Raw genomic sequence first — 26169 nt, 5'->3', positions numbered from 1 at the left:
CTCACTATAGGAAGGGTCTTAGATGCCCAAACACTGCAGATATGTTAGTTATTGAGGTCTTTCTTGTACTGAGTTCACTGCTGGTGTACCTGGCAACCTGACTCAAGCAAAAGCTTGGTAAACTCCTTAGTTCAGGGTTCAGCTCTACAGCTGTGCCAGATTTACCAGAGGGCACTGACTCCTCTTTTTACAAAGTAGCATTAGCAGGTCAGACAAGTCATGAAAGCATAAATGGATGTCAAAGCTCATTTTCTATCACAGCTTCACCTACTGATCCAAAATTGAAACACAAGCAAGTTTGAAACGTTGCCCTGATTCTGTAAGTGAGAAATGTCTCTTGGCTCCCAGACCAGCTCTCACATTAGATCAGAGGTAAAACAACAAAAGCCTTACTTATCATCCTTTTCATAGATGTTGAGCCCCAAGGCATCAACCCCCAGCCAGAGGTCAGTTCCTTTCTTATTCTTGATTTCAAAATAGTTGATTCCATACATCTCCAGGTCTTGAGCAATCTTCAGGTATTCCAGCATGGCATTCTCTCTGGTTGAGACATGAAGGACAGCAAGATTTCAGCCTCTCATTTGTCTGGCTATCTTGGAAAGCATAAAGCCCTCAAAAGAAACACACAGCTTTTCCTAAACCCACACAAACACAGGAGTTAGAGTTGGACACTCATCATTTTGAATTCACTTTAGAAATTATGGTATCACACCTATGAACACCCCCCCCCCCCCACCCAAGAGCACTCCCATTTATCAAGCCCTTGTATTTCCAGACAGAAAACTAGCAACACTCATCTCTCCCAACATTCATCCTTCTCTCAATGTGCAGCCAGAGGGAAAGGCACAGTACCTGAACTTTTCCCATCTGCCAATGCAAACGCCTCAATGAGCACAAGGGTTAGAGATACACCTCTACTTTTGTCCCCACTCAGAGTCACCACTGATACATCGTGCCTAGGTCCAGGATCTTCAGGAAGCCATCCAAGACACTCATGACCAGTGCAAATATCCCACTGAGTTTTACCATATGATTTAATGCTGGACTAGAAAACACGCTAGGAGTTCCCCCACATAGGTGGTTCTTTGGGTCAGTTTCAAAAGTGTGTGTTGTAGAACTAGAAGCTTAAGGTAATCAACCAGCAAAGTGAATATACTATGGACCAATACAAAACACTTACTTGAGCATGCCACTGTGTTCAGCGTGCCATACCTGGATCCGTTCTTCCCACTGCTCTCTGGAGAGTTTATGCTGGTCCATCACCCTACACAAGGGAAGAAAAAGGTATTAGCAATATTAGACTTTATGTTCTCCAGTATCCATTTATGCTGATTTTTGCTAGAGTCTTACTGAAAAATCAGTCCCATGAGGCCTTACTGAAACCAAGAGGATTATCTTGCTCAGCCCAAGGATGTCCTCTGTGGGAATGGACTATGTAGCCTCACGTCATTGTTTCCATACAAGATTTTTAGGACTTCACATTAGGATTAAGGACACAGGACTCAACCTTCTCCAGGGATGACACATTCTTGACTGAATGTTGCTATTTCCTTTTTAAGGAGAAGCCATTCACATTGCTAGTTACCAGCATGTCAGTTACCTAAACCAGCAAAGTTTAGGAAAGAAAAGCTGAATTTGTAGGTGTATTTCCTCTCCCTAATCAACCCAAAAAGGGAGCACAAAAACATAGTTTAAGTGACAGATAGAAATAAAAAACAGACACAACTCAAATGCATACAATTCAATAGAAAAATGCATTTAAATCATGTTTTCAGTGAAGCCCTTTCTGTTTAACTAGAATGCAAATTCTTGAGTTTTAAAAGAGACAAGAAACCCAAAACAAAGTAAACCAAAAAATGGGGTGTGTGGGGAGACTGCATCAACCAGCTCTTCACCTCTGGGGGATGAGACGCTCCGAATTGAGGTATCCAGGCTTGTGCACATCTTTGTTGTAGTCTCCAAACTTAGCTTGCACAGCATAGGAGCCAAGAAGTACTGCTGTTTCAGGAGGACAGTAGATCTCATCACTGAGGATTCCTTCCTTCACCTGCAGGAAGAAGAGCTTCTGCGTAATGTCCTGGATCAGCTCTTCAGACACATCCTCTGGGAAGAACTTGGCACGGAACTTGAACTGGAGGGGATTCTCCTTTCTGATTTCCTGAGCAGAAACCTGAAGACAGAGGTGGTATCACAAGTAAGCAGGGTTGCAAACAATAGAATAAATTGGTTTTATACAGACTGAAAAAAAAAGAAAAGGATCTGGGGTGTTTGCCTCAAGAGGCAAATACTGGCAACTCATGATTGGAATTCCTTCATTCTGGCTGCTCACTGGTATGACAACACAGGGCAGATGTGCTGTGTTTTCCAGCTAAGCCAGGAAAATGCTGTTTGCAGAGCAAACCTTGGTCACTGGAGAATGATTTACCATGCTGTATCAGATGGCAAACCCATCTAGCATTGTAAGCATTTAATGTCAGGAAGCTGTTCTCTGTCAAAGAGGTACATCACTGACTGCCCCATCAAGAAAAACTGTTTATAGCCTCATAAGAACTACAAGTCCACAAACAAGAGCACATCAGAAGCATCAGCTGGATGATCAGTGCAACAGCTGATCCTGCACAAGCAGAGACTAACACCATCATTAGCCAAGATATTCCTCCAGTCACAGCATGAACAGCTGTTTCTGCCCAATGAAGTACATCTGACTAAAGCTATAAAACTTTCTACAATTCATATAGAGAGAAAGGGCAAACTTCCACCATGCCACACCTCAAACAGTTCTCAGAATAGTTGCAGCCAATAACACATCAGCAATCATATAAGCTTTAACCTTTGTTCAGCAATTAGCCCAAAGTCTCTTACCTTTTTATCAAGCTTCAGCCAAGTCTGGAATCCTTTGTTGTCCACATACTGAAGACCAAAGTACCACACTTCTCTCAAACCTATGGTTTTAACCACCTGTCACAGAAAGGTCAAAAAGAAAAAAGATTAAAAAGTTAGCATAGGTAACTCAAGTCCCACATTCAGCTCAGGGGCAGGCAGCAGCCTAAACCTATGCATCTGGCATCTCTTATGTCACTTTATAGACAAAGATATACTACTGACACAGTAGATGACAGCAACAGCATCAGCTAAGCTCCTTGAACCATCCTGTTCCTAGAAGACTGTTCTGAGGAAACATGGAGACACAGGCAGGGTAATTGACAGGCCTGGTCACCTGCAGACTGGTGGGGCTTCTGCTTTCTTCTATCTACTGTCCCTTCTTCAAACTGTATTTGGCGAGGTAGACTAGTTACGTGTCTCACAATAGCTCATGATGAGATGCTCTGTAGTGGTGTCAGTACTAACCACAACTGGCTAGCAGTGCTAATAGCTCAAGTGATCTTGTCTGCCAGTCAGCCAAGACTATTTGGCTGTAGGAACCAACTGAGGGATGCTGCTGCAGGAAGCTCCATGGGCAGTTTCGAGAAGTAAAACAAGCTGCAAGTATTCCTTGTCAAGGGTATTCCTTTTTTAGACTCACACAAAGGCTGGTTTTGAAGGACAAAATATACTGATGGCCCAAGGTTAGGACAAATTTAATCTGATACACTGTTAACACTAACCAGACAAAAGATTCAGAAACACCATCCACTGACTGGATGGCACACTTACTAGCGAGAAGAGCTAGTGGACATCTTCCTTCTCCTCAGTGGAGGAAATAGCCTAACAAATTCAGAACCTCCTCCTCCTCTTGACAGCTTGTTCTTCTAGCCCAGTAATTTGATGTGACTCATCTACCTGTAAAGCTGAGCTCTAGACAGAGCCAAAGGATCTACTACATATGTATCTGGAAAACTTCTGTGATATTATTACAGAGTATCTCCGCAAAGAGTGATGTAGGCATCACCATGGGGAGCTGATCTGAGGGGAAGGCAGGAGGTAGCTTTTTAAAGCTACTTTTAAGTTAGGAAAGCATGACAGGCCTGGCAGGGTGCTGTTACATGAGCTACAACAAGCCTGATATCTCAACAAAGATCTGTTTCATCCTCCTCATTTACAGTATTACTGAAAACACTCTGGCTAGAGATCAGACTCGAGAGAGACATGATTTTAGGATATTTCATTAGTTTTTGCTAGAGTTTTCCTTATTTTTTTGTCCTTTCTGGTGAGCTAGAAGCCAGCAGTCTGTACCTGGAAGCCAGAGTTTCCTGGGGTTGGGAAGGGAGACTGGAAAAAAATATGCACCATTCTGTTTAGCCCTCTGAGAATTAGTGTCTGTGTGGCATTGCTGAGTAACAGGCAATCCATAACATTTACAGACCAAGGAACTTGCACAGTACGAAAAATGTTACTAAGCAAATACAATTTAAGGATAAAGAAGTTGGTGCCTACTAGTTGAAGGAATGGGATAGCTTCATAGCTAGACACTGTGGGTTGTATTCAGTAGGCTATGGTTTGTATGTTCTACTTTACCAGGGTCATAAGTAACTAGTTAGAGCTCACTACAGTTTTTGTTAACAATAATAACCCCAATGAAAAAACCAAGTCCCACTTTTCTTTTTTAAGAGCTACAGTCTGAAAATATTTTAGCCTTGACCAAAATTCCTTTTCACTTCACCCCCGTGGTGGTTTGTTTTGCTGCAGTACAAACAACCTTTCTGACAGCTAGACCTATTTTTAGAAAGGTCAGAACTGAGCTTTACTTAAGTCTAGCAGAAAAGCCTGGGTATGTGGAACCTGCCACTTCCTGTTGCATCACAAAGTTTTGCAACTTTATTTTAACAAAGAGTTGCATAAATGAAGCCCTTATCAGGTCACAATCTCTGAATGTCTCTTAGAAAAGAAGTAGTCCACTTTCCTATAAATCTTGCCAAAGTTGTGACCCCCTCAAGTTCTTCTCAAAACCTAAAGGCAAGGAATGAGACAGTATTAAGCTATACGTCACAATTCAACCACTTGAGTTCCAAAACAAAGAACAAAGACATTCATGTTTTAGCCTGTATTCTGGGATAGGGTTTGTAAGTTCCCTCCACAGTAAAACAAGGAGGAACTAAGAACCAAGGCATTAGATTCAAGATGGGAGAAAACTCCTCTCCATCAAATGCATGAAGCAGCAAATCTTAAGTCTGCTCCTTCCACCCAGAAATGTATTCACTCCCAGAAACTGCCAGTGACACTCACTTCCACTGAATTTCTTTGCCTTGTGTCCAGGATGGCACATGACTGCCTGGGAGGTACTCCTGCCCACTGCAGAGGCCACTGGTGTGGTTCTCAGGATGCTTCAGACCATTGTGGCACAAACTGCACAGGTCTGGCTTGAGTGGAGCTGAACTCTGTACTCCCAGGTTTGCACTATTCTCCCCTTTCCATAGAAGGGAGCTACCATCCTACTTACATGGAAGACACACTCATGCTAGCAAAGCACAAGGGCACTGCCAGAGCAGTTTTGCTAGCTGACAGCCAGCAAAGGAAACATCTGGTGGTTTTTAAAAATACCTTGCTTCTCCAACACCCTTTTAGGCCCACAGTGGTTCTGCAGTTCAAGCCTGGCCACTCCCCATACCTGTGAAAACCTGCTGCCTCCATAAGCTCTATCTGAGTGTAAACTCCATCTGAGATAAGGGCTTAGTAAAGGCTTGCATAGCAGAAGTGAAGAGAGGATGCCAGAACAGTTACAGATAAATAGCCTTTGCCTTTCCTGTTTTTTGTGCTGCACACTTCTACTGTAGTCTTCTCTTGATATGCAGAAGTGCAGCCCAAGAAGGTATGAACTACAGAGAATTTCCAATCACAGGTTTTAAATCCAAGCCACAGGATGTGATCAAATCTTCATGAGGTGATAGTCTACTCCAATACTTCGAAAACTGCTGCAACAAGCACTCTTCAGAAATCCAGAACTACCTACACAACAAGCTAGAAGTATCTTGGATCTGAAGCATCCTGTCTTTTTCCTTGTTCTCAGGATTTTATGCATCTCAGATGGAGGTCAAGAAAGCAGAGAAGTGACCGTGGCTCTTAACAGATGTAAACAGTAGTGAGTGTATGGGGGAGAAAGAAGTTCTTACTGAATCCTTGTAATAAGGAACACAGATGTACTTAGACTGTCTGATCTAAGGCATTACTTCCAAAAACCTGGCTTTAGTTGCCTGGGCTTTTGTGCTCTCAGAGATGCATTTGAGTTCTCTGGTTTAGGATGATGTGAAAGGGGCTGAAGGAGGAAGTTATCCTGAGGCAAGGGTGATCAGCAGTGAATGGAAGGTCAAACACCAAATGCTGGTTCCATGAAAATGCAGGTTTCATATCGCTTCAACAAATTATGTGTCAATGAATACTTGATGCTTATCCCACATCAGGAACAAAGCAAAAGGAATTCAAGATAAATTTAACACTAAACACAATCTGTGGCGCAGCGATTACAATTTGGCTTCCTCCTTTCACACCTCCCAAAAACCCAATCAAAGTGGTTTTGCTGTCTGTGGGGAGTTTGGGCTTTGTGGGGTGGGGTTTTGTTTAATATTTTTTTTCCCCAAAGAACTTCTCTGCACAGCTGCTGGCCCAGCAAGCTCTAGCTCACTGAAATGAAAAATGGTACCCACAGAAACTTGGAAGAGATGGACACTGTTTAGCCAGCTCTGCCTACTTCAGTTAAAGGTCAACCACCCTTTGCTATCAAGACTAGCAGAAGACAAGGGGAGAAGTGCAAAGGAATTGCTGTAACACTTTGTAAACATCTTAATATGTTTAACTGAAGATCAATTCTTAGGATGGTTGTTTGCTTCTAAACTCCAGAACAATAAGTTAAATTAAGCCTCGCTTTGGTTTTATAAGAGGAAGCTACTTAAGAAAATAGTAATAAAAGTTTTACAGACCGCTCTTTGTTTGTTTTAGTTGTCTTTATCTGACCTTTGTAGGTTCATCTCCAAACAGACCTGTATATTGTTAATGCAGCAGCAGGGGGGGAGTCTTGCCTACTCACACATTCCACTTCCCTGGAAATCCCCCTAGGCAAGCTGCACAAGCCTCTGCTCCATCCTGCTGCACAGAACCTCTTGTAAGTCATGCTCCTATAGTTGCTGCATAGAGATCACACTTTTTTCTCTTTTCTAGTAGCTTGGCAAACTCAAATACCTGCATCAAGCAGATACCTCCAACCCAGCTTCTGCATGAATCTAGCTGTCCCTAGGCCTTTGTCAGCCATCTGAAGACTTCATTTTAACTTTAGAACTTAAGAAACACGAGGTAAGCTGTATTTCAAAGCAAGAGGTTCATTTTAATGTGCTACCTACCCATGCTGTCTATATATTTTAGATTCATTATGACACTTCATCACTCAACACTGCTAAGTCAACAGGTTTCACTGGAACATAACATACCTGCAAGGATTTTTGCCTTTTTGTTTTTTACCTTTTACTGTGATGAATTTAGACATCTTAGAACAGACGAGGGCCTTTTGATTAGAAGGTGGAAAGAAAAAAGAAAGGTAGGTTTGGAATCCAGTCTTAAGAAAACACTATAGTCTGAAATGTACTCCAAGCTTAAACAACAAGAGCCCATAACAATCTTTCACTGACCTGGTCAAACAGCTGTTTGCCTGTAGTATTTGGCTGGATGGCAAACTCCAGCTCTGCATCCATAGTAACAACTCGAACATTGATCTGAGGAGGAAAACAAAATGCATTGTTTAAGCTGTATTGAAAGCAATTTCTCAGAGTTAACACAGTACTTTGTGTACAACACAGTCTCCATGCTTTGATGCACTACCATAACCTCTATAATATACACACTGAAACCCCAACTAGATTTGTGTTATCACACCAGCAAATTCACTGGGGCACTGACTTTGCTGTCTTATCCAGCTTGCACTGCAGGTTTTCCTACTAAACACAGGATTGCACCGAACTTCTGGTTAAACAAGTGAACGCCTTAGAGTTGGCCATTTCCAGGCCAAAACCCCCTTGGAATAAGATTTCTGAGAGCACCACATGGCTGCCTGCAGGCCATCCCTTGGATTACGAAAGGCCCTAATGACTAAATTAAATTTAAGACTTATAATTTAACTTCCATTTATATTAGAGCTGGAATTAATCTAAGGTTTTAAAGGCAAAAGGCTGCAGATTATTCTTACGAAGCAATCAGCATTGACCTGATAAACAGTCATTCTTTCCCTCATAAAAATGGAAACAGCAGTTACAGGTACTGAAAGATACTACAGGGCAAGAGTTCACTATGCTATTGCTGTTAGTGAAGAACCAGATTTACTGCAACGGCAGAAGTAGACTGCAAGGCACAGGCTACTACTGTATGCACCAGGCAAGCGTTTAATGACGACAAAAACACTATTAGCAGTTAATCAGGAGGCCAAAGCAGCAACTCAGCTTGCAGGGCGTAGCGTAAGGACCAGCAAAACAGCAAATCAGGAAAGGATTGTAATACTATGCCTCAAAAAAACAACCCCAACCCAGTTACAACCTCAAAATCAATTAAAAATCCTCAAACTTGTATGATCACATAGCATAGTCCTGCTAACAAGTTAGATTTGTAGCTAAAGGAAAGAAGAAAGCGGTGACATAAACACAAGGCTAGGCAACAGGTAAGCTAGAGGTAGGTAAACTTTCACAACCACTTCCTAAGATTTTATAAATGTTCCCTTACAGAGAGCCAGAGGTAGACCAGGAGGACACATCTGCTACAGCTGTGGCACTGAGGCCCAGCACAGAAGCACACATTTGACAGAACAAGTCGGAGAAGCAGAAGAGGAAGAATCACTCACTACAAAGCCTTGACACTACAACAGTTTCCAGCCGAGTTCGTTATGTATATTTAAACTCTAGCATAACTATCAGCTAAAAATATGTAACTATAAATGTCATGGTTAACACGGATCTGTTGCTAAAACAAATTGCCTTGTCTAGTTTTAGTTCAATATATTAGAGACATGAAGGCATCAAATGTCTTTTAGCCTTTAAGGTTGTTTCTTTCTCCTGCTCTATCCCAGATGACCGAGGACTCCCCTGTAAAAGGTGACTGAAGGTAATTTCCAAATCATGGAAATCCAGAGCTGAACCAGAGGAAAGGACTGCTGGGGTGCTCTATCGCTTTGAAGCTGTATTTTTGAAGCAGTATCCTTTAAATTAGGATTAATAAACAAATAATCTAAAAGTAACAAGAACGAACAAGTTGGGAAAGGTTTTCCAACAGCTTCTTTTCCCAACAGAAGCAACAGTTGAGCATGGAAGTATATTTAAGGCTTCCTTCCTGTGCCTTAAGAATGCAAGGTTTCCCAAACTGTTTCCAGTGTAGGAAGGGAGAGGAAGTTCAGATGCCAAATTCTCAGGAACAGCAATGCTGTAATTTGAAGATGTGACCTTAAAAAGCTCTGTTACTTAATCCCTCTCAACAATAAATCCCTAATCATATTCTAATCTCTTTCTACTCCCTTCAAGAAAACATATGCTCATAATCTGTAGGTTTGTATTGTGCAAGTTATTTGTACTTCTGGCCAAAACACATTGCAGTGGGTGTAAATAAGTATCCATTTACCAGGTAAAGAACTTGAAAGGATGTGCTTCCCACTGCTTACCAGAAAACCTGCATGACATTGGCTGAGCATGGAATTCCAGATGGTACCAGTCTGTCTTTTAGTTTATCTCCTTAGTGGTTAGTTGCTAGTACAAAGAGGTGAACTCCCTAGTCTAGGGAAATGCTCTGTATCACTCCAACCCTAAAAGACTCTTCTGGATACAGACCCCTTGCTAAAGAATCAACCGCATCGTAAGCTGTTTAGTGCTAAAGTCCTCTACCTCCAAGATCTTTTAAGAACCATTTCAGTGTTAAGATGAGAAACTGAAATAATCAGCTTTCCAGTCAATTAAAGCCATAAGCATACAGGAACATAACTACTCAGTTATCCAAAGAGCTTTCAAGAACTGTTGGGGAGCATGGTAAAGGTTAATTTCTGTGTTCTGAAAGGGCCGAACAACTAGCAGGATAAAGAAGACTTCCCTGGTGTGCCCTCAGACAAGCTGCCAGCCACATGACAGGCAGCAAAGAGACAGGGTCTCAAGCAGTTGCCACTTAGTGAGTTAATGACTGCCTGGGAAAATCCTTTGAGTCTCCTTCCTGACATATTAAGTCCTCTTGCTTCTCATATCCAAACTTTAGTTTCAAGAATATAAGGATTTTACCACTGTTTCTAAACAGATGTTCTACAACCACTCCACACAAGTTTTTAGCCACAGAGAAGCTGGTAGGGAAGTAGGCAAAGAGAGCTTTTAAATCATTTGAAACTCTAGTTTAGACAGCCTGGAGAAATCCTGATGTCTGCTAGGCTGAGAGGTGATCAGGTTGGCATTCAGCTCTGACCACATGAAACGCCCTGTGGCGCCAAGTCGATTAAATTGAAACATAAGGTGCTAACCAATTCAAGATACTGTTGGAGAGGAAAGCAGGGAACAACTCAGACTAATTTCTATCAGCAACAAGAGCAGGTAAGACAGCTAGAACAAGTTTCACAAGTGAAGTCCTAGCAGTATTATAGGGTAAAATTTAAAGTGTAACAAAAAAGAAAGCAGTTTTCAATTGTTTCAGAACACAGGTGTGTGGAAGGGGAAGAGGAGCACATGGCTGTCATAGGTGACCCCAGGTTTTGAAAATACACACACCATGCTAAAAATCCCAAGCAGTAAGATGCAACTTCTCTCTCAACAGGCCAATGCCATAAAACTTTTGATTATACCTTCCTCTAAAACAACAAACAGGGCCTTAGAAAGTGTGCTTGTGAGTATGAAAGCATTACAGAACACAAGATTTCTCCTCTCCCCTTAGGATGCATAAAATTGGTAAAAAGAAAAAAATGCTCCATGAACTGTGAGAGACAACAACAACTGAAGAACTTACTACATTGAATCACTGAACACTACTTCCATAGCTTCAGCTTGCTCAGGGTGGATTGTAGCATGTTACCTACATTTCCTAACAGGGCAAGAGAGTTGAACCAAGGTGAAAAACAGAGCTGGAGAGAACTTCAGAATAAAGTTTAAATAATGGTAGCACCACGGAAAGCTCTTGTACTAGAGGTCACAGTAGTTCAGATGGGATCTTCCTTGCTATAGCAATATCCTCAAGTCATGAATTTGTTCTTCTGTTTTGTGTTTGGGGGTGAGTGGCGTTTTTTTGGTTGGCTTTTTTGTTTCTTTAAGACAACTTCTCTTCTGATGCAAAGTTAGTAGATCAATCTATGGGGCACTGCAGCCCTTCAGAGACCATGCACCATACAGCAGCAAACTTGGAACATTAAAGTGCCATTTGAAAAAAGGTGGCTTCTCTTAAGGAGGCAACATACTGCCAGTCAGCTGAGTGGCAACATCTTTTCTGTGTAAGATCCAAGACTAGATAGGAATGCATTATGATACTGCTTTTCCCAACACTGTCTCTCATAAAGCCCAGTGTCCACATGTAACAGATGCTATATGTGCAGTCTAAAGTCTAACTCTTAAGCTACAGCCTGTTGGCCCAGAATTTGTGTCTAGGTGCAGACAACAAGGCATCTTTCAAGTTAACCATCTCACTTCTGCTACTGCAACTCCACTGCAAAACACCCTACTAAGGAATGGCAGCACAGGAAGGGGAAAAGGAAGACAGCACAGGAAAAACTCCACACACTGTAAGCCATCATGGATATTTTGCATCTCAGTGTATGAAATCTAATACCCCTTAAGTTCATTTGCATAATAAAATAGTTCAGTGAAGCCATGAAGTTGTGCAAGTCGTTTAAAACACCATACAATTTCTTTCCAGTGAACACAAAAGATAAAGGGCAGTAAATAGCAACTTTTACCCATAAACGCAGGACAAACTAGTACTTAACCTGTTGCATATCATTATGGAGGTCTAAATGCCTGAGACAATGCTCAGGAATGCTTTCTTCCTCTTTCCAAGGAGGGTTAAAGACTAGAGTCTCTTAAATAGCAGGTTTACAAGTAAGTATTTTTCCAAGTGGTGGTAATTAGCAGTATCACAGTGGAGAATCCTAGATGAGCATGCCTTCTTTCTTCAGCCACTGGATGTCTGGAAGTGCCAGGTGTGTAGCTAGTACACGTAGGCAGATCAACAGTGTGGGACAGAACAGAGGAGGGGTTTTGAAGAGCTGTACTAGCACAGCACATACTGTGAAAAACAGAACAGACTTGCTAATGTTTCTTGCTCATAGGTAAACTGACCATCTAGCACATGGACATGCTTGTGCTGAAGGACTACAGCAGTCTTAACAAATGAAAAGAAGTGTATACTATTAAGAAAGCAGTAGTATTAAGCTTGCATCCCCACCTGTGCAGGCCCACTCTTCCACCACACAAGCAATAACTAGTATTGTAATAAAAAACAGACAAGATTTTTGTCCTGAGTTGCAAGGCATCTGCATGGACAAAGTAATCTCATTTTGACCATAGCAACCACACCTGTTCAGAGATGCATGCAGTGATTTGGTATTCAGTAACAGGGAAAACAATTTCATGTAGCAGCATCAAAGGGGCACTGAAACTGCTCTTTATTCTTCCACCTTCCATGTTTGTGGGTTCCAACAATAAAGACATGGTGCTAACTGATAAAGGAGTCTAGTCCCAGTTCCTGGAAAGAGTCTGGGAAAAATATTCAACTTTGATTAGGGAATAAATCCCAGTGGCTTCAGAGCTCAGAGCTGACCTGCTACCACTGCAGTGTCTGCATTTGTCTGTTCTCCACAAGTTACTTAAATCAACAGCTAATGGTCCAGGAGACTGCAGAAAAGACACCTCTGGGAGGGTAAGTAGCACACATAATCCAAGCAACTGGAAAGAGATCAGTTCAATTTATTATGTTATTCTTGAATATCTATGAACACCAACATGTCAAACACACAGCACTTACGAGCCTGTTCTGTTTCTTCTCTGACAGAATAAGCTGCCTAGTGGATCAAACTTCACCCACTAACATGTTTGATGTGGTCCCATGTGTCAGACTGGGCATATAACAGATCCGAGCCATGTGAAATTATAGCTAAATGACAAGCTGTACACCTGAATTCTCCATAGCTTCTGTCAAATCAGGAGACAATGTCATGAATATCAAGTCACCAATTCTATTCACTGTTGGAGGATTGCCAAAGCACTACTTCCCTTCCAGCTGGGCTCAGCACCTTCACCTTGCTGGAACTAATGTAAGGACCTGTATTCTGACTTCTTCATGGCAGGCCAGGATCTCGAAAGAAGGATGTGAGTGTGGTGAGGTGGAGGGAGCAAGAAAACACAGTTAAGCACTCTCATGGTCCCTGGAAGAGGGAGAGCAATTGCAAGTTCACAAACAACACCTAGTCAAGAATGAGAAATAAATTCTTTAGGAGAACAGGTCTGGAATTCAAAGATCTTGTTAGGTCTGAGAAGTAGTTACAGAAGTGTTACACCTGGAGAAGTGAGAATGGACAAGAGGCAGATGAAGAGGTGAACAAATTACAGGCTTGCAAACAATGGGGTACAGCAGGACTGTAGACAAGGATGTGGTCTATTATAATCCTCAGAAAACCACCACATTTCCTGGTGTGATGCTATTACATGGAAGTAAAATTTACATTCTTGAGTGTATTTGTCACTGGAAGCATTACAGAAGGTGACTGTTCTGTTCCGCTTGCCCGATGACTTGCCAGTTGGAATGCTGTCACCCAAATTTGAATGCTTCTTTCAGAAGGGAGCAAGTTAAGCAAGGAAAGTCTGCACTTATCTGCAGGTCAGGTGTTTTGGAGTTGGCTGAGGGGTTTTTTGTTTCTCATTGGTTCTCGTTTCACAGTGGAGTTGATCTCTCCCAAACGGGAGTTGTCTAAAACATCATTTATAGAGAAGACAGTAAGCTTTAAACCCATGAGGAGAAAAACATCAAAAAGCCCTCTCCCTCTGATTTTGCAGGCTAGGTAACAGGAAAAGCAGCAGTAATTGCTGGAGTGGTAATATATTGAGATAATATATAACCACTTCCATGCTGCCTTCAGACAACATAGGTTCAAGTTTTTTCCAGTGATACATTTTTACCATTTCAAGGATCTCCAAGAAGCTAAAATGAGAAAGCAATTGACAAACCTGCAATTTCTCTTCTGTGGGAAGGAGAAAGTGATTCTTGTGAGACTGGGAAAGAGACACACAGCAGAACACTGAAGAAAGCCTTTCAGTAGGATCCACATGCCCCTTCCCTGCTCCCATGCCAAAATCCTTCTACGCTACCTGCCCAAAACCTAGCATTTCAGAGAGTTCAATGGCAGCACAGCAAAACAGTGCTAACCCTTCCTCTCCACACTGCAGAACACAGGGTTTCCTGACGAGGGAGAAAACAGCCTCATCACTTCACAAACCCGAGGAGGCGAGAGTCTGGTTGGCAAGCGCTTGACTGACAAGGCAAGCTCATTGCACCCACGCAATCCACCCAGTTCCTCAGCATACCGTGACAAATCGAAAAGCCTCGACTTGAAGGACAAGTTCCTTTTGCAAACAAATGAGAACATTAAGTCACGTTCCACTGGAATTCCTCTGAGTCTATGAAGCAGTTAGGTACTGCTGCATTTGCAACAGGCAAAATTGGAACTGAGTAGGCTAGTCTTTGTTCCTTAAAACCTTGTTCAACTTCCCAGGAGAGAGGGAAATACCACTGAGGGTAAATACACTTCTGTATAATAACCTAGAAGCTAATAGTTACTTTTAAATTGTCCAGCATGGTTGTTAGCTTTAACTACTAGTCAACTTCAATGCAATAACTTGTACACTTGCACAATCTTATTTTTGGCAGCAACCCTTGGATTTGAGGAACAGTAACTGAATCAGATATACTTAACTGCAATTTTTTAAGTCAGCTCAAAGCAATAGGAGCCCAGGTATTTGCTGCCCTCATGCAAAGTGAAAAAGCCTGTAACAACTTCAGTGGAAGTTTTTCTGGAGGGAGGAAAAATACTTTGAGCAGAAGCCAAGAATAATTTTTAAGTGAAATCTGAAAGCTAGACTCTTTTGGATAAAGTTGGGAGAGGGAGGGCATGGGGGCTCATGCGGGCAGGAAAATTTTGAATACCCAAATCTGAAGAGTCATCCAGAAATTCCAGTTATAGTGAAGCAGGTTGGACTAATCTCCTCCTCCGAGCCAGCACACAAAAACAGATCACAAGAAAGCAAAGCCATGGAGTTTGGTTTTGCAGCCAGGTAAACTGACTCTTCTTTGTGAGACAGAATGAAATATTCCTTATAATTAAATAATCCTAGACTGAAAACTCAAACTTTTCTGTTCAGTTATGCAGAAGATGCCATACTAAATTACACAGCTATCTCAGTTCCCTTAACCAAAGCCCAATATGTCTTCTGTCAGTGTATAATAACCTCATAGCAGCAGCCTGAAAAGCTGAGAGGCAGCCATGGCTGTAATTCAGTTCCTTATCTTGGGTCAAGCATAATGCTTTCAATACCAGAAGATCATGAAGATATCATGCAGATGTGGCAAGCGGCAGTACTCTGCATCTCTGACAGCCCTGGTTCCCAAATGCCTAAGCCTGAAGCAGACTTCCTCCTCCAGTCAGCTCTGCACAGTTAACATCAGTTGCCTAGTGAAACAGTAAACTGAGCAAGCACTCTTGCCAGAGAAAAACCCTTTCTCCATGCCTAACTTTTTCCTAACAGGCAGACTGCAACATTCTATCTTGAGTGAGGAAGAAGCTGAAAATTGGCAGACAGAGGTGTTTTTAATTTCATTTTTTCTAATGTGAAACTACCTAGGGACAGCCCTGTGTTCAAGCAAAACAAAGCAATGCCTTTTAAGCCTGAAAAGCCCCAGGATATTGCCCTTAAACAAAGCCCTGTACACCTAGGGAGCCCAGATATTTTTCATGCAATACACTTGCTCTTACTTTCTGTGAGGGATGTAGGGAGGGATTTACTCTGAACACAGACAACATTAGGAAGCAGCAGGAGGGTTTATGATGCTCTGTTGAAATACATTAAAACTGATTTCAAAGACTCTCTGATGCCATATAATAATACTCCATTAGTGTTGTTGGAATATCTGTGTACAAACAGCAGAGTTTTTCTTCAAATACTTTGTGTTCTTTATAGAAGGAGCACAGAGACAGAGAGAACAGACAAAATGCAATGCCACTGCTTGGCTGAGCCACCTGCCCTCAACTGATATTAGGACAGATTTAGGAACATAGACTGCAGCAACAATAGGTCCTTCATAACCAAAGGCTAAATGCAGAGGGAAGCTGCAGACCACTGGATCAAACTCCTTCACATAGAGACTGTTTTATCATGACAACTGTTGCATCTAATTAAACATAATGAAACTGTGAGACTAAGGCTTTAGACATGAAGTTTAAAGAAGGCCCCAAAACCAATCCTCAAATAAACTTTATCTCAAGAAATCACTGAGAGTCCAGAACAAAACAGATCACATTTTGTGGTCCTGCATCAGAATCATCAAACATGGGGCCAAGGGCAGATAGAGACGTTTAAGATCAAGTTTTATTACAATTTCAGAGTCGTTTAAACAATTTATTAACATTCCCCACAAGGGAAGGCAAAAAATAACTCAGTATCTTACAACCTTGATCCAGAACACAAACACCATCTTGTACCTCCTCTTAACTTTTTCATTTGTAAATAACAGATGCACAACTTATGCAAATGATGACCTCCACAGTACCAAGTCACAATAAAGAGGGGCAGGGTCTGAAGGTGTGAATAATGTAAAAAAAAAGCTAGAATAACCTCAGAGCTCACCCTGAATCCAAGCACTAATACTGGTGTCTTTCATTCCAATGCTTATGCAGAGGCATAGGTTCTAGGTGAATGACTCACCTGGAGACCAAGCTACAACACAAGAGTGGCAGCACACAGCTCTCAATATTTTCAATAGACCCTGTATGAACAGCACCAGCAGAAGGTACAATGACTGTCCTACTAAGGTGGAAGAGCAGCACATTATATTGGAGCAGGGTGGGCTGTGTGAACACAAGGAAGAGTCTAGGGCTTATTTTCTCACAGGATTATGCCCCTGGGAGTTTAAGACCAACAACAACTGGAGAAGCGCTCTCCACAAGTGTACTCTTCCCAGATGCAGGCATTGCAGGATGCAAAGCAGTATTTTCATCAGATGTGAACTGGAAGAAGTTCAAGGATGTTCAAAGGCATGCGACAGTTTTCACTCAGGGATCAACTAAGCTACTTAAGACTTCTCAGTTTGAAAGAAAATTAACTGAGGCTAGGACATAATAGCATAGAAATTCATGAACATTACATGAACAGAATGGACAAAGTCCATGTGTTCATTACTAAAAATTAGAGTATCAACACTCTGAGCAAGAAGGTGGTTTTTTTAAGATACTGCTGTAGCAAGGAGTTTTGTAGATAACTTTCCGAACAGAAGTGAAGGTTATCTAGGACAGTGTTTGTTAAAGCATACTGTGGATGCTGGAGTTCACATGGTTTCAAGGGGAGACTGGACAAGTTCACAGAAATCCATTTAGTAACTCATTATACAGGAACCCTCAGCCTCCCATACCTCAGCAGCTCAGAGGAATGCAATGGTGCATATCTTTGAAATATTCTTCCTCAGGCATCAGCTTTTGGCCAACATCAGAGGTATACCATTAGTCTTTCTGCCTGACCTAGCAAGGACAGCCATGTTCTATAAAGAAGTCAAAGTGCAGAAGGAACAGGAACTCTACTTACTTAAGGAGACACAGCAGTGCAACAAGTCTCACAAGGCCCATGTTCATTCTGCATTTGAGATGTGAATTCATTTGTCAAAAAGGGATTTATTGATTTAACACCTCACCATTCTGTCTTACTATTTTCCATCATCAGCCTCTTTTATTTTACCTCATGAACTCTGGTGTAACATACCACACAGCATTTGTCAAATTTGAGTGGGATCATGTAACGTGATCACCTCTGATAGATTAATGACCTGACCTACATCCAATACACGACAATGCTTACACTTTCCAACGAAGTACTTCAAACAACATGCAATGGGTGCTATTTGCCCCCAGATAAAGGTAGGTCACTGCAAGTCCTAGAATGTCACCTAAGCAGAGAGATTGCACTTGAACAGTTATTACATCATACAGGAAGTAATTGGAAGGATTAGCAAAATATCCTAATATCCTTTCCTGACCCCTAAAACAGTTTGAAGGCTCCCAAAATTAAACTCTTCACAGGCCTTTCACTATAGAAATGTGATGGCAAACAAGCATGTACCAGTTGGTTCCCAAAGTGTACCCATTGGGGGCAGAAAAAGTAACTGTCAAAAGCTTGCCTGCATGGCTGTTATCAGCTTTTAAAGGGGAAAGCTACTCCCTCCCACAATGAGATCAACTATCAACTTTGAGAATTCAACCACCAATTCACACCACATACTTTGTGCACCAGGAACTTTCTATACTCCCTTATCTCTACAAAGACAAAAAGTTAAGCAAGCCAAGCTTTCACAATTAAAGTAGATTCACCTAGATGTTAATAACTTCAGCTTTCCCAAAGAACTCTGAAGCTGAAATCCTATAGTAAAGATTTTGAAGTCCTCTAGCAGGCTACATGGGCTAAATTCAAGCACCCTGGTAGAAATGCAAGATTCTTTAACCTCTGTAGTTAGTACGCAACTCATGGATCTGCTCTATGCACGTGCAAGAACAATGGTTTCTTGGCAGAACAAAGCAGCTCTAGGCTCATTTCATAAGCCTGCTCAAGATTTACCAACTGAACATTCATCCACTTGCATCACCAGAGAGACTCTCACACACATTCCACACTGAGGTTAGAACAACCACAGCATACATGGGCATTTCCATGCAAAAACCAAGAGAGGAAGACAAAGTGATACCTCTGAATTTTCCACAATAGCCAGAGCACTTGCTCATGGAAGTGGGAGGGAAAAGCAAGTGTGTAACTCTCAATCCTTTTTCCTCCTCAAAGCTAGGAGAAGGCTACAGGCATTGTGCAGGGGTGCTGGCACTTCTTCCACTGAGCCTACACAGTAGGTACCAAATACATGTCCTTAGTCATCAAGACAACAGTTTCTCTTGCTTACTCAATTCGATGATGAGAGTAATGCATTTAATTCTCAGACTCAGTATTTATCCAGTTGATAATACCAGGTGCTCATCAGTCTTAGGTGAGCATATGGCTGCTACTCGTGCTCTCCCAAAGGCAAGCACAGGTACAGAGAAAGCAGATGATTTTTTCCCTCACTACAAATCACGAACTATAAACAAAATCTGGATCTGAACAGATAAGCAACATGAAGGCAGCATGGCTAGCTGTTACACTGAGCTCCACCTTGTTTCCAGCCTCACATAACAGTTTTCTCCCTTTCTTAATGGAAAGGATCCCAAACACTGCTCAGCAAAAGGTAGAGACTTCAGCTCTTTCTGCAAAGAGCTGTACTTCTCAGCTCACAGGCTAAATATTATCCAGTGCTGATACCAGGCCTCAAAGCAAGTACACAACACAGCTAAAATACATTACTTAACATTGTGTGCAGTGTAGTGATCTTAGGCAGCATTGCCTTCCCTCAAGGTCATTTGAGTGATTATAGGATTTAGAGTGTGCATAAAGCTCTTTGGACAGAGAGTGCCAAACAAGAATGACACTGATGGTGAATCTTCAGCGGTCATCAAGAAATCTTATTCACAAAAAGTCCTGATGTACCACAGCCTCTTTCTCTGTGTGTGTGTACAGAAGAGACATTCATGTGGGCGAAGGGAGAAAGAAGAACAGGAAGGCTTATCTGCCCCCTCTGCCCTTTAAGAAGGCTAAGAAATTCTTTAAGTAGTGACTAACATAACAGTTAACACCCTCTGATTCCTCTGCAGCAGCTAACATTCCAGAACAAATTGGCCTCAGAAATGCTTACTCGGTTCATTCAGGGTTTTGGCACAATTGTGAGATCATCCTCTTATAACTTTAGTCATCTGGGGACTACACCCCAAATTTACTACCATTCAAATCCTCCACCTTCCTTTCGCAGCTATGACTGAGAGTTCTCATTTGGCAGTGGAAGCTTTCTTGTGGAAGCTTTTATGTTTTGCACCAGAGTACATGCTTCCTGGTATCAGGTATGAGATACACCATACTGTGTGAGGTACTGCAATTGCTGCCTATAAGGAAAGGAAAAGATTTTATTCATGATGAAATCTACACCTATCCATAAGCATATTTTAATGAATTATGAGCACTTGTTTTCAATTTCAGTTCAGTTGCAGCAAATGCTGCAAAGAACTTAAGAGATAAAACTGCTATTTGTAGTTGGAAGAGACAGTCTAGAAGACTAAACTGAGAAGATGTGGGAACAGTTATTATTATTTGTATTTAGAATAAATTCCTGACACTATACTTGGATCTCTTTGGGCTGGCTTCTCACAAACTTGCTGATTTTTAATGCAATAATCTGTTCACCAACAGCTGTCTTCAAGTTCTTGGTTTCAGAATTCATGTATAGTCAACATCAAAGAGATATGAAGGACTTGTCTAACCACCTAAAGCCTAGCACACACTAGCACATTATTAGCAACACAGCGCTTACAAAAACCTTTTGAGTCATCTGTACCAGCTCCCCACTTCTACAGGCAGCACAATTACATGGTCTCCTTGTCAAACTTTATCTTAAGTAATGTTAAGATAGGTCTTGGAACAGTCTCTTAATAAGACCAATGGTGGGGGGGGAACAACAAAACCCACCATCATACACATTTTGCTGTTCGAATGTTTAAAAGTCTCTTAAACCACAAGTTCTACTTAAAGCAGCCTTCCTTCTCTTTGGCATTTAAACCATTTACATTTCGTACACGTGAAGGAAGAGTTAACTTGGTTAGCCCTCCCAGATTAAACTAGCCAAGCACTGTCTTATCATGAGGTAGCTTTCTGCCTCCAGCCATTTTAAAACACTTTTCTAGGTTCTACTTTGAATTTCTCTCTTGTGGACACAGGTAAGTGCACCCTGTATTCAAGGAAAGATCCCACCTTTTGCTAACGCTTTCTGCTGAAGAAACCCTATGCATTGCATGTGACATGGACAAGACAGTAATACTACCATGGATTATTCTATAGCCACTCACAACATAGGACAGAAGGATTTCTTCCCCCATCCCTTGGAGTTTAATTGTTGCAATGGGATCTTATCACCCTAAGTCCTTCAATCCCCTTTATATGGTAGCCCTCTGCATCAATGCTCCCCCTCAACAGCACAGCATTATCAGATTTTGCTCGTACATGCAGCTGACCAAAGGCCATTAATAAAGGTATCAAAAAAATCAGTGCCTCTGGATATTACTCATATTTGCTCTTTAGCACCAGAAGCTGTTAGACTGCATTTGCTGCGGTCCACACTTTACCCAGCTTTATGTATGTGCATGCAAGTATTAAAAGTTGTTGTGTGACACTACACCAAGTGCCCTACTGCAAAACTGACTTCATTTTTTGTGAAGCTTTTTTCCCACCCCCCAATCGGAAACAAAGTAAATCCACCTTTGATAAAGTAACAGAGAATGTTGATAGGTCAGATCAAATTCACAAGTCTACAGACCAGAGATCATGTTTCCTTCTCCTGCGGTAAGTAATGTTCATTAGCCTGCTGTCATGCTGTTGTAGACAATTTATTAGATTGGCTTGTTTTGCAAAAGGATGTATTTCAGCAAAACCACCAGCCAGGCAGACAGAAATAGGCTAGTAACAATCATCCGGGGGGGGGGGGGGAAGGTAAGGGAAGGGCAGAGAGCACACAGATCCTCCAGTCATGAAAAGATGCAAGATTGAACAAAAGAGTTTATTTAGCATTTCACTTGTTTCCATATCACACAACAAGAGTTTGACAAGGTGACATCTCTTCCATCTCCTTGCATCACAATACACCACCAGTGAAGCCTAATGAACCTCTGTACAGACTAGGTGGAAATGATGTATCTGAACTGTTGATAAACTAGCCATAAACATTTATGAACTGGGTCCATGTTATGCATTTATAGCATACCCCAGAGAGATCTCACTACCCTGTAACAGTTACACATGGCAGGCGGCCTGTGTTAAATTACAAATTAACAAAAATACTTATTCCAGAAGTATTTTCTGGACTAAGATTTATTTTGAGCATGCATCAGATCCAACTAATTGTGATTAAGCACTATCATAGAATCTGGAATACAGTTGGCTTTCTAGCACTTCACTTGGCTACTCAAAATACAAAATCACTAACATTCTAGTGTTAATGGACTTCCTACTCCTTTTTGATGAAATAGTAAGTTACAGACATGATCTGTAAGCTTTGTGAGTGTATGTGTAATTTTTGTTAAAGTAACAGTTTCATATAAAGGTTTAACCTAGTGGGTTGAGGAGGGGCGTTGCCAAAATTTTGCTGTCATCTTGACTTGTAAGCAATGGATGACTGGTGTGTAGAACTTCGCCTACAGCAGCATGAACTCTGCCAAGCAACATTATATTTACTTATGCCATGCAGACAAGACACATGCAAACAAGTGCAGGTAATAAATACTTAGTTCCCATGCCAAATAGCCATCAAAACTAAAATTGCTTCCCTGTGTGTCCCAAGAGTTCATGCTATCATTCCTAACACGTCAAAGGCTGTTGTCATATTTGCCCTGAGCAGAGTTTTGCCCATGGAGTGACAGCTTTACATCCTCTACCACCGCTCCTTGCAAACTGACAGGAATCCTATTTAGCTGTATTAAGATCAGAGCTGGGTTGGGAAGGATCCAAATCCAGTCTCAGTCTGAAACGGTCAGACCAAACAGTGCATGGTATTAAAATAGCAAAATTCCTCCTTTCTACTTCCAGTAAAGTAGCAGTTAGCCCTACTGAACAAAAAGACAGAGTCTTGTCCATAAATCCCAGAGAGTAAGTCACATCTTAGAAATCATTACAGGTCTAACTGTCCTTCCCTAGTGGAAGGTGGTTTACATCATCCACTTTTGTTACTCACTGGCTAGTCAGACAAGAAACAAACAAAAATCCTCATCTATGAGGCTATATGAACATAACCATAGCAGGTAAAGGAATTAATATAGTTGTATTTTATTTAAAAAAAAAAAAATAAAGTTTTCCCACACCTATCCATAGCTTCCAGTACGACATAGCCCTAAACCAGGATTTCAGATTATTCTGACCAGGATATTTCAAGAAAGCACTCCGTAATTAGCAAAAGGATAATACAGCAGAGATTATTCACACACAACTGTTTATATCCATGCTTTGTAGATTATATATTTGCTCTCCTATTTGCAGAAGGGTCCTTTAGGTACACGTTTTTATACCCAGTAATATACCACCTCCTACTGATGAAATACACCCAGGGAGACTGACAATTTAGTTGTTCTTAAAATGATTGAGCACCTTTTTTGGTTTTAGTAGGCTTACAGAAGCTGCAGTGTAGGTTAACCTAAGCATTCCTTTAAAAAAAGATAATTAAACTAATGTTATGGTGATAAAACATCAATTGCTTATTACCATGAAGATAAGCTTGTTTACTCCCATTTCCCAGGCTCTAGCTAATACACATGAGTTCTTCACTGCACTGCATTTTAAGAAGTATTGCCTTTATTGAAAACAGATAGCAACAACAATCTGCTCTGATTATGCTCTTCAGAGCTTGTAAGTGTCTGCTCCAATAATTGCTCAAAGCTTTGCGTTTGGCACTTGGTTTCTCACGGCAATGACGCTTTCAAGGGGCAGACTACTGGCAGACTTTAAAACAAAATCAGCAAAATCCACACTAGAATATGGGGGGTTAAGGGGGTAGGGGAGGTGGTAGGGTAGGTAAGAAAAGGGGGGTAGGAGAGGTAAGAAAAAAGAGGGATGAAAAAGAGACAAATTTAATTAAAAAAAAAAAAAAGAGAGGTAAAAAAATGCAAAAAAAAAAAAGTAAGCAGGTTTCTAATACCAAGTGGTAAAGAGCACGGTGGAGTCCCCGGCCATTTAGTTTTTAGGTCACAAAATAAGCGGGAAAAAAGTTTTTCCTGTATTTACAGACACACGTTTCCTGCACACAGGCCATGCAAATACTAGACGAGGCCAGTTCAGCTTTGCCATCTTTCGTTAAGTGGGAGTATGATAAAAGGTCTTATTTTAAGAGTTATGGGAGTACGCTCGGGAGTTACGCTTCTAGCACGGGAGCACTGCAGGAGACGAAGCAATAAACTATTTCATCTCTCAAGCAAAGCTCCCGAGGCGCCTTCCTCCTCTCCCCACAGCAGGCGCCTGCCGCCCGGCCGCCTCTAGGAAGGTGAGGCCCTGGCACCCCCAGCCCATCCCGGCGCCTCCACCCCGCCGGCCGCCCCGCGCGGCACAGCTCCAGCGCCGCTCCAGAGGCCGCACGCAACGTCTCCCAAGAGCCGCTCTAGTTGTTCCTCCTGTTAAAAGGAGGCAGCCAGTCGGTCCGTTCTGGAGTGCGAACCGGGGGTACCCGAAACTCCTTCTTCGTGGTAAGAAGAACTTCTGCGGCTGCTCGAGCCGAAAAGCCCCGTCTCAGTACCGGGAGCTCGGGGCGCGGCGAGCGCACCGGCGGCAAGACCCCGGCCAAAACCCACACCGCCGCCGCCCCATCAGGCGCCCGGGCTCGGGCAGTCCCTAACGGCCAGTGCCTCCCTCCCCCTACCTCACTTACCGGCTTCGGCATTTTGAGGACTGCTGGTGCTTCTCTTACTCCCAAAACAAATGTTCATGCAGCGTCTGCCTCGCCTCAGCGTAGCACCCTGTGAGGAGAGCAACGAGGAGGAGGAAGAAGCCGCTCCCGGCCACGGCAGCAGCACAGCCCACGAATACGGCGCCGGCCGCCCGGCGGCGGTTAAGTACGCAGGTGGGGCCGTGGCAGTGACTCACCGCCGCAGGCCATTACCCGCCGCTCCCCCCAGCGCTTTCGGAGCGCGGGACCGACCTCGCCCAGCCGCCTGGCACCCCAGACGGTCTCGCTTCGACGCGCCTAGGGCGACAGGGTTGAACCCGGGTCCGAAGCCTTCGGCTGCCCCCCAGCCCCAGTGAACTGTCGAGCAACAGGTGCCAGAGGGCGGGGACGGCGCCGCGCCGGTAACCCGCCAGGCACAGTCGAGCAGAGGGCGAGGCCTTCTTGCGTCACGTCTTCTCCGCGCCCCTCCCTTCCCCCCCACTCTACCGGAGAGACCCTCGCCCCGGTACCGAGCCTTCCTGCCCTGCTCTCCGCAACATGGCCGCCAGGGCAATCACCGCCGCCGCGCCCGCACCTGCCCTGCCGCCAGCCGCGCCGGGGCCCAGCGCACAGAGCCCCGCCCGCCCGGCGCGGCCGGGATGGCGTTTCTTAGACAGGTGGATGGCTCGTGGTAGGTGTCTTAATTTAAGAGCAATGGAGAAGGAGTCCGAGGGACGGTTGGCATGCATGCAACCCCACGGTACTTCCCCTGCCGCCAGCCCGTTTATTACAACGATGGGCGCTGGTGCTCCCTGTGTTTTATCGCTAGTCTAAGCTGCTGTGCCTCTTGTAGTGCAAAGTCGGGAGATAAGAATTCTTAATAAAACACGGGATTGTACCGTGTATCAAAGCACGTTTCCATCAATGGCAGCAAGAGATAAAAGTTTGAAAATCAATCTAAGCTCAGAAACTAGAAAGCAAAGACTATATTTCAGTTGGACCTGATCTTTCATCAAGACAAAAAATGTGCATGCAAGTAGCCTAACAATTTATAGTCTACAAAGATGACAGCCTGTGTCTCTGCCCTTGTTTATTCTCCCTCCTCATCCATGAGTGTACTCCTCCTTATAGATAAAGTGTCTGCCAGCTCTGCAGGAACTGCTGGCCTCCCACAGCATCCCCTCGCTTGGCTGGTCGCAAGAGCACATCGTATTTACATAGTCATGGGCAACGGCCTATAGCACGCAGCTCTTCCGTTGTGCTGACAATGGCATATAGTTGAGCTGTAAAATAAAGGAAATCACACAGCCTGTACCCTAGATGCTGTCTGCAACAGCCCCACTTCAATCAGTGTCTGGCTATCTGGCCAGGAAAGGTACAGGACAGGAATGGGAGGCACAGAGCAAGGCAAATAACAATCTGCTAAATGAAAAATAATACAGGACAAGAAAGACCCTGGGAAATGTCATGGGATGGTAATAAAAAGGACAGCCCTAACAATGCAGGGCCTACATTGGAGGAGAT

At 42.8% G+C, this 26169-nt stretch overlaps 1 protein-coding gene across 2 annotated transcripts in view; it reads right to left on the bottom strand.

Annotated features, from left to right (window-relative positions):
* The window catches only part of EZR (ezrin), a 34342-nt gene extending 9281 nt beyond the window's left edge, over nt 1-25061 (bottom strand). Inside the window, exons 1-6 of one of the 2 annotated variants that reach the window (XM_054162677.1) lie at nt 24649-25061; nt 7554-7637; nt 2863-2958; nt 1896-2170; nt 1181-1264; nt 394-540 (exon numbers count right to left, since the gene is read on the bottom strand). In XM_054162677.1, the coding sequence (XP_054018652.1) occupies nt 394-540; nt 1181-1264; nt 1896-2170; nt 2863-2958; nt 7554-7637; nt 24649-24660 (698 nt within the window). In that variant the 5' untranslated portion in view covers nt 24661-25061. Of the gene's footprint in view, nt 1-393; nt 541-1180; nt 1265-1895; nt 2171-2862; nt 2959-7553; nt 7638-24648 lie in introns of those variants that run through there. The other variant, XM_009901375.2, reaches the window with a different exon arrangement.
* Between the last annotated feature and the right edge of the window lie 1108 nt (nt 25062-26169).

The sequence above is a fragment of the Dryobates pubescens genome, chromosome 6, assembly GCF_014839835.1.
Source record: "Dryobates pubescens isolate bDryPub1 chromosome 6, bDryPub1.pri, whole genome shotgun sequence".
Lineage (NCBI taxonomy): Eukaryota > Metazoa > Chordata > Aves > Piciformes > Picidae > Dryobates > Dryobates pubescens.
The sequence above is the reverse complement of the archived record's forward strand: the minus strand, read 5'-3'. Positions and strand labels throughout refer to the sequence as shown.